A 9,362-nucleotide genomic window follows, 5' to 3' on the forward strand; every position below is an offset into this window, starting at 1 on the left:
TATCAGCCCAGTCTGTTGGCTTCCTAAGTTTTAAACCATGTGAACGGAGTTCTTGCAGGCAGATTCATGCCTCCCAACTTAACATGAAAGTTTTCCAGGTCCCAGCCTTTTAAGTTGTTCATGTGTGCTTGCAAATGCTCTTCTAGTGAAGTCCATCCCTCTCCCTGAGCTAAAGCTCTCTTGCTTTCCAAAAGAGAGCAGGTAACGTCAGAAAGTTAATTTGAGAGAATTGTAACTTAGTCATTTGTTTCCACTTTTTGCATGTTTAAATGATAGATGGAAGTGGATTTTAGGGTTTACCAGCTTGAGAAGATTCATCCAGTGTTCAGGGAGGTTGCCATCGTTAGATAAAGTTGCTTAGGGCCTTGCCTGAGTAATTCCAAGGATGGAGATACAGCTTTTCTGTGTAACCTGTTCAGTGTTTGATGACACTCCTGTTGAGAATTTTTTCTGTTACTACCTAATCAGAATGTTCCTTAGTTTAATACGCATCCAGTATTCGTCATGTGTTCACCTGTGAGAAGACCTGGCTCCATCTTCTCTATAGCCACCCATTTGATCATAGAATTCGTAGAATGGTTTGGGTTGGAAGGGACCTTTATAAATAATCTAGTCCGATCCCCCCCTACCAAGGGCAGGGACACCTTCTGCTAGACCAAAGCCGCATCCAGCCTGGCCTTGAAGACTTCCAGGGATGGGGCATCCACAGCTTCTCTGAGAACAGCTGAAGACAGCAGTAACGTTCTTTTGTAGTGTTTTCCTCTCCAAACTACTAGAATCAAAGCACCACATTTTTTCCCCGCTGTATTGGGGAGAAGAAGTGGGCTTAGAAGCAGTTTGAGGAGCCTGAACTAGGTCCCTTGGTCTTGTTTTTGCCAACATTGAGTGCTCATTAGGTCATTAACCACTGACTTCCTGCCAAAGAGTAAAACTAAATATGTAAAAAGAAACATGCAACATGTCTAACTTGGACAGGCTAGATATCTGTCTGGAGGCTGTTGTATTCCCTCTGCACGGAGTAGGCTGGGTCTGATCTTCAGTGGCACATGCATACCTCCACCAGCTGCATAGGAAACTTAGAGGGATAATTATGGAAGCTGGATTCTCACTCTTTGACCCTCCGCCCATACTCCTCAGGTCAGAAGCTTAAAATTTTGGTGACAGAGGTGCTGAAGTTAGATGTTTGTTTTGGATTAAGTTCTACCTTAAACATTTAGCGATTATGTTAGGCTCTATTGTAAATATATATTAAAAAGTTATAAAATAAGAAGTTTCCATTTTAATGTAATCAATTTTCAGAGATCTGTGGGTTTACCTGTTTTCATATAACAGCAAGTTCTTAGCATGTTGATCTCATATTCTCTCCCCCACGCCCTTTCACCCCCAGGCTCAGTTTGATCGCTATTTGTCTGCTCCAGATAGTCTCCTAATGTCTCAGCTGAATTTCCTTCTGAGTGCCACTGTGAAGTAAGTACCTTACCTTTGAATTTCTGTTATGCCTGCATAATGATCAGAAAGATGAATTTGATTAGGCTTTAGTGGATCATGATGAGAATTCAAGTTATCAGTGATCATATCTGCATTGCCCTTCAGGTCACAATTCAGTTTTGTTCTCACTCTCTTCTTCTTTAACAAGCAGTGAGGAATTTGTAATTCTGTAACTTTCTGAAGTGGTTGCTCTTGATTTATCGGACACCATCAAAATGAATTACATTCATCTATTTTGAACATGTTTCGCTATGTCGGCAGTATATTGTCAACTTAGTTGTAAATTGTTTTAGAGCGATTTTGTAAGCATTCAAAAGACAGATGAAATATGTTATTCTCCACTCCGGATTTCTTTTATCCCCACTGTTCTGTCAGGTCTAGAATTTTTAACTTAGTTGTCTTCTGCTGTAGAGTATTGGCATACTGTCTCATAGAATATTGTGCTGAGATCACTTGACTTTTCACCTAATAGGCTTTTTTTTTTAGTAATTTCTTCTTTGAAATATGGAAGAAGAACTTTTGTTATTTTTCTCTTCTCTTGTTTTCTGAATATAACTGAACCCTAAGGCTAAGGAAAGTGCCACGAATATCTTTCTAATTAAACGTGCACCATATGAAGGTATTTTGTAGTACTTAAACTCAGTATTATATATATATATATATATATATATATATAAAAACTCAAAATTATATGCTGGGCCAATCAAAAATTTTTCTTGACATTATTTTTCCCAGGTTACAGAATATACCAGATATTGAGACTAGCACATGACATTTTTTTGTAATGCAACAGTATTTGGAGTCTCATTATTCCAACAGGTACTTGTTACTAGTACTTGTCCTTAGCAGGATAGTATTACGGTATCTTGCAATTAAAAAATTACATAGTCAAGGGAAAAATATATATTGTTTGGTATTTGTTAGAGCAGAATAGAGTAGTTCAGTTGGAAGGGACCTACAACAATCAGCTGTTTTAACTGCCAGGTTTTCCTGCTGTATTGCTCAGGATCTTCTCATCCAGAGACTTCCAGTTTCATGCCGTATACCTGGTGCATGGCTTGTCGTGGAGGGTGTTGGTGCTTTTCAGCAGTTTGTTGGGTCTCTCTGCTAGGGTTACTGTTCCCACCGCAGCTCAGCAGAGTTGACCTTGTGTGAAAGCTGTTCTGCTCCAGTACAGATCAAACAGGGTAGTTTGAACAGTAATGTCAGTAAAGCATGGCAACTTCTGCTTCTAGGTGTCAAGCTATTAAACTTGTATTTTAGCACTTGGAATTTTTTGTAGTGTGGGTCTATTTAAAAATCATAATAACAATACATGTATTTTGAAAGCCTCATTTTTCACTGCTAACACAGAAGCAATTTTTCAGAGGTAGACTTTATGCTACCATAAAGACTCAGACACAGTGAAATGACTCTGGCTCGATCATTTCTTCTGTCAGATGAACCAGGATAAACTGGTCATGTATGCACTGTTAGCCTTATCCCACTGATAAGCTTTTAAAGCCTCTATTAGCACAGTTTAAGCCAAATTCATGTTATCTTGCAACACCGGCCAGCTGAGAGGTGAGAGTGCCTGTGTGAGGATGATATTTGTAGCTGCTACAGCTCAGCGAATGTACAGGAGTTTATTAACCTGGTATAACTCAATGCTATAGGTAAGGTTCTACTCAGAAGTTAAAACTAAATAAATAATCTGTTAGCCCATTAACCTTCTAACGCGTAGCTGTAAATAGAAGCAATCCTCTTGAAGATACCCATTTACAGACATTCGATAGTCAATATTTTCTGTAGTAAATACACCTTCAAAATTCAAAAGTTTCTCAAAATTGAAGCAAAAGATTTAACCAGTACTATAATTTTAATCTCTAGCTATAGTAGTTGAAATTTTTAAGTTAGTTTTGCAGGCATTTGATGTCAGTTTTGAAGACGTCTTCCTTGAAATCACAAAATTGTCACCCACTGCACCAGTGGTGGATCCAAGAGTTCTTTGGTTCTCAAAATCAGACCATGTGCTTTTGATAAGGGGCCAGCGTACTATATACTCAATGGCAATATAATTTAAGCTTTACAACCATGAAGAACTTTCCTTACAGCATTAGCCAGTGTGTGCTCTTGTCTTTCAAATTCCTTGCTCATTTAAAAAGTTTGAAGCTATTTATTTGTGTGGTTCTTGGTCTTGAGAAGCTCTTCTCATTTGTGTGCTTGAATTATTATTTTTAGAAAGTGCTGCCATTTGTGTTGGTGATAAAGTGTATCATGTTGTTATGGCAACTGAAATCCTAATGTACTAATTAATGACACTGACATTATTTGATGGAGACTCATTTGATGCTGTTCAGTACTCTGGAATATTTTAACGAACTTTTTCTTTTAATTTAACATGATTTAGTGCAATAGAGTTTTATATGAATTCTGTGTGCAATATGTTCTTAAAAGATTCTCATGTTGCAGTAGCTTAGTGATCCAAGACTGTGATCAGAGACAGTTGTTTTACCTGAACAGCTTGAATATATTTCCCTTCTAATAGTGTTTCTATATTTGCTGTTAAAAGGCCAGTCTTTTTTTCGGGTATTCTAATAACCTGGTGATATTGACAGTTCATCCCATATATTGAAAAAAATGATACTGTGCATCAGAATAAAATGAAGATTTATCTCTTAATCTTCTTTCTTACAGCTTCTGTTTCTTAATTTTTGCTGAAAAGATGAAGTTTTATGCACTTAGTCTTTGAGATTTCTTTAACTTTTCAGTTCCCAGTGGTTGGTGAATTTAGCTCTGATTTTAGTGGATGCTGTTTGGGTGTCTTTGTTCCTTTGCTGTGTATTACAACAGAGCTGAATGTGGATTCATGGTTACCTTGGTTTCCTCAGCTTCTTCTGGTGTTCCACTTGCATGGGTTTGGCTGTAAAATAGTTGTAACTACTGTTTCTGATAGATAAAAATGCCTCCACAACTGTAAACACATCACTATGGTGATTAAACCGATTCAATGGGCAACATAAAGTAAAAATACTAATTTGTCTTAAAAAATATTAAACTTTCCAGTTAAATTTAGCATCCAGTCTCTGTGCACTGTTACTCATTTAGATCCAGAAAAATAACAGGACATGGACTTCATAGCATGGTTGGTAAAAGGCTGTAGGAAGTTTAAAATCTCTGACCGCTTTCACTTTCAACTCTTTCTTTTTGACTGATTATGGAATCAGGTGCTGTCAGAATAAAGCAAATACAGTATATTTGCTTGTAGATTAAAAAAAAAAAAAAAAAAAAAGTATTTTTACCAAGGACAGTGAGAAGCCACAGGAGGTAGAAAGTAGATCACTAAGATTATCAGTCTTTTAAAAGATGCAGGGGAATGCAATCTAATGTATGCAAATTAAATCCTTCTACTAATTTATTCATAATTGCAGAAATAAAGAAGCTAAATTCTTGGTTTTCAAAATCATATATGTGAGTTTATCTACATACAATACAAAGAGATAGAAAAGCCTTCTTTTGATTTGAAACTTTAAGCTGTTTTCACAATTTAAATAAAAGGGCTTTTTAATGTAACTTACACTGATTTTTAATGTGTATTTTTAGCATGTATCTTTAATTCCTTGCATGTAGTACAATTATGTTCCCTACAATTTACAGATTGTGGTTTTGTTTTGTTTTTTAGAGAGCAGATAATAAAACAGTCAACAGAACTGGTCTGCAGAGCTTACAGTGAGTTGTATGCAGCTGTGATGGATCCTTCAAATGAATATAAGGATCCAGAAACCATATTACACAGATCTCCTCATCAAGTTCAGGCACTCCTTTCTTAGTCTTGCTTCCCCAAGATTTACCAGGATCTGTAATTCTGTATTTGTTATTTGCATCAAGTTACTTTTCTGTTTTGAATTTTAATGTCTAACTGTATAGTTAAGATATGTAGGCATGTTGTTTCTTAATCTGCTTGGCAGAAGTCTAGTCTTCCCTGTGTTTTTCAATATCTTCTATAGGCCAGAAAATAGAATATAGATTAAAAATTATTTTAATGCATTTCACTAATGGAAATGGACCTTGAACAATGTGCAGTCTCTTTGAAAAAGGAGAAAGAAGCTTTTTTCCTTGCTGTACATAATCCTTTCAATTAGAGGTTGAATCAGTGTCTCTTAAGACCTCACCAATATTTTTATTTGCTTTTCCCTGTTCTTTCACTCTTTTTTTTCAGCCTATCATCAGTAAATGCTGGTAACTGTAATTTTACTGCAACTGATACACTTAGAAGGTCTCAAGTGTATCACTTTTACAGTTCATAAATAATTTCAGAAAGTTTGATGCTGTTTTTCAAATCCTGTTGATTAAATCTTTGAGGCAAAAGTTGTGTGCTTTTTTGGAATCCATTATCATTGTTGCTAGTTCTGGTATTTTCTGTAAGAAAAAGAAATATTTGAACTACATGCATGTACATAACCCAAAACTTAATGCTTTATGTTATTTGTATAATTTGTTTTATTGGAAGGATTTCGGTTTAGTGCAATCATTCTGTAAAAATCCTTGTATCAGTTGAAACTTGCTGATCTCTTAAGGCTGGGACCAATAACAATGTAGGTTAGGAAAATGGTTTGCACAGCAGTATGGCCATTCCTCCATCACATGTACATGTTTTTTGTTTTGCTTAAGTGCAGGAAAAGTCCATCTGCTCTAGTACAAGCATTTATTCAGTTAATAATCCACAAAGAGATTTTCGTGGTTTATGTGTCTGCAGTGGTGCTTGTAAGAATTACAGTTAAGTTCACCTGTGGCAGCCACAGGTTTTCCTGGGAATTCTGTGGGAGAGCCAGGGTGTGTAGTTGTTGTAGGCTGATGTGTAGAAAGCCATGAGCGAAGGTTTAATTTCTTAAAGCTGAAGCTGGTCTGTGTAGAAACACTAATTATATAGAGAGTTTAGGGGACCTTTGCTTCCAGTAAAAGAAGAAAATAGATAAGTAGGACACTTGTTTTCTGTTGTGCCTTACGATAATTTTCTGCAAATTCCTTAAGCATGCTCTTTATTTTAAGAAAGCCTTTGTTACAGGGAAACCTTCGGGGGAAAAAAAAAGTTAGTAAAAGCAGTTTGGGGCGTTTGGGGGTTAGGTTTTTTGTTTGTTTGTTTTTAAATGATAATTTAAGCTAACTGCTTCTTTGGAAGCATTTCACCTTCCCCCCACCTCCCCACCCCGTTTGTTGCTGTATGGGTGGCACAGAGTTATTAGAGTTGCCTGAGCTTACACTCATATTGGATGTGGTTTATTTATATACATAAAGGGGGAGATGAGCAATCATTCATGTTGAATAACTTTACATATTTTTATCAGTAATAATATTTTCCATATAAAATACGTACTTAGTGGCAGCCAAGTCTGCAGTTCAGTGTATACTTGCAAGAGAGCAAGAAATAGAGAAGAGCAGCAGCAATACATTTTAGTCTCTCAGAAAACTCATTGCACAAGATACATCCAGTGCACTCAGAAAGCAGCTTCCTTGGTAATAACGCAATAAAGCAATAGCTCCTTTTCCAATGGGCATAATTTGTTGGTGTAATAGAAAAAGATTTGAAAGTGTCCCTGGAGTTTTTGGATCAGGCATAAATTGTTCTGTAAATGTGAATGTTAGATGTGTTCTGTTTAAAAACTCCAGACCTGTAAGACAAAAAATTCTAGAAGCTTTGAAAAGCACTAATGAAAAATCATGCTCTTCTACTAGATGAGGCACTTTAAGGTACTCAGATTTTGGATCACTATAGTATACATTCAGACGGCTGTTCGTTGTTGTTTAATAATGCTAATATTGCTTAATATGCCTATAATTATTATCTAGTATATGAAAATTACATCAGTTGTGTAAGGAGTATAAATTAGCTCGTTATTAGACTAACATACTCATAAGAGTAAACTTTTTCCTGAAATTACACTCAACCTCAGTCTCCAATAATTAGTCAGTAGTTTGCATGAGGATTAGTAAGAAGTTGCTTCCCATCTTTGAGTCCATGTGTAGAGACTTACTCATGATTTTATCTTCTCTTAATAAAAATGCAGAAGCTATAAAAGTTGTAACTTACAAAAATTAAAGTCAGTCACTAATTTTGTCTGTGCAATTAAAGCAAATGACAAAGGGTCACAAATGAGAAAGATCGTCAATAAAAAGCATTTGATTTACTGACTTCTGTCTTCCATGTTGTTATTTCCTCTTGCTTGCCTTCCTGAGAGGAGGAAGGAAAAGGTGATTAGATTTTGACCTGCCTTTTCTAGCCTGGCATTTCTGTGTCTCTTATTTTACAAATTCCCAGGATTTCCAAACCAGGAGCCCTGAAGCTGCAGTCCTCTAATTGCTTATGGATGACCCGTAAGCGTTGCATCGTTGTAAGTGGAATCGTTCCGGGTGTCAATACTGGCTCCATATTCAGAGCAGTTACTGCAGCTCTGACTTGCACCACAGTGCTTGCGGAGATGCTCACCTGGCTGGGCCGAGTTAGTCAGCACTTCTGCTGTTGGTCCTTCACCTCTTTCTGTGGAGGGGCATGCCTTCAAAGAGTGAGTCTATCACTCTGCTGGGCAGCAGTATGCTTGGGGAAACTGAGTAGAGAGAGGTGTTTGAATACTGCCTGTAGCAGGCAGTGGCCTTGGCATTTGACGTTCTGGCAACCCAGCTGCGAGAACAGATGTGTAAAAGGCCTCTTTGTGCATCATTTCTGATGCAAAGAGCACTTTTGTAGGAAGTGGAGAGCTGCGTTCTGGGCCAAAGGAGTTTGGAATCAACGTCTTCCCCCTTGCTGAGAGCAGCCAAACCCTGGGCTGTTGTGTCATTTGGGATGGGGTAGTTCAGTTTCTTCTCTTGTGAATTTAGTGAGGGGCTCTCCTGAGGACTCCAAGGTCTAGTCATCCTCCACTTGTCACGCAGGGACCTTATCTTTGACCTCCAATCAGGAGTCCCTAAAACAGAATCAGGATCCCAGGACTTTATCACCCACAGAATATCCAGCAAACAGCAAGATACAGAGTTGACTTTGGGCTGGAGCCAAGGTGGTTCATCTGCGCTGGTGGCAATGCCTCTGTGTTCAATCCTATGTGTACAGTTTTCTCCTTCTCTCTCTATAAATATGCAAACCACTATGGAAATAAAATATAAACGTTGTTTTAATTACAGCAAGTACGCAGCAGCCCAGCCACAGTGATTTTTTTGTTTTCTATTACAGGAAAAGCGATGCTTAAGGAGTTTTGGAAAGGTGATAATACATTTGTTTTGGAGCTCATCAGAGTGCTCCTCCCTATTCTCTGAGATTTATGACTCTAGCCCTGCATTTTGTCGGTTAATAGGCTCAGCTGTAATTATTTTTATTAAAGTTTCTGAAATATGTGTTGCAGGAAAATACTTTCAGAACCACTAAACTTCACCACTCACTTAAAAAGCTATCTGTTCTTTCATCTCTTTGCTTGCCTTGCTGAGTCACTTTGCAAGCAACCCAGGAGGCGGGAAGCATATAAAATTTTAAAAATTAAACACAGGGGTTAGACATATTTCTATGAGTAAAACACACCTTGCAAAGCATCACAGACATGGATGTGGGTTTGTTTGAAATTGGCTGCCACCTACTGCTGAGGGAAAATGCAGAAAAAGAGATGATCTGCTTATGATGAGGGCACCCATCCCGAGCAGCCATACTGAGGTTAGATGCCATAAATGGTTATATTTGAACAGTTTGGAGAATTTTCAGAATGCAGATCAGAAGAAACTGGCGGTGGAAGTAACAGGCATGTCATATAACTGAACCTCACATACTGGGTTTACTTGTTAACGGTTTCTAGAACCTCTACATATTTTCCCCACCGCTCTTAAGCACTTTGCAAACTAAACGTCAAGACAATCCT

The 9,362-nt window shown here is 37.6% G+C and overlaps 1 protein-coding gene across 2 annotated transcripts in view; it reads left to right on the forward strand.

Annotated features, from left to right (window-relative positions):
• Window positions 1-7,656, forward strand: part of COG6 (component of oligomeric golgi complex 6) — a 60,636-nt gene extending 52,980 nt beyond the window's left edge. For both annotated transcript variants that reach the window (XM_080377107.1, XM_080377108.1), the window contains exons 18-19: window positions 1,388-1,467; window positions 5,150-7,656. In XM_080377107.1, the coding sequence (XP_080233233.1) occupies window positions 1,388-1,467; window positions 5,150-5,297 (228 nt within the window). In that variant the 3' untranslated portion in view covers window positions 5,298-7,656. The remainder of the gene's footprint in view (window positions 1-1,387; window positions 1,468-5,149) is intronic.
• Window positions 7,657-9,362: the final 1,706 nt, after the last annotated feature.

The sequence above is a fragment of the Falco punctatus genome, assembly GCF_963210335.1.
Source record: "Falco punctatus genome assembly, chromosome: 2".
Taxonomy (NCBI): Eukaryota; Metazoa; Chordata; class Aves; order Falconiformes; family Falconidae; genus Falco; species Falco punctatus.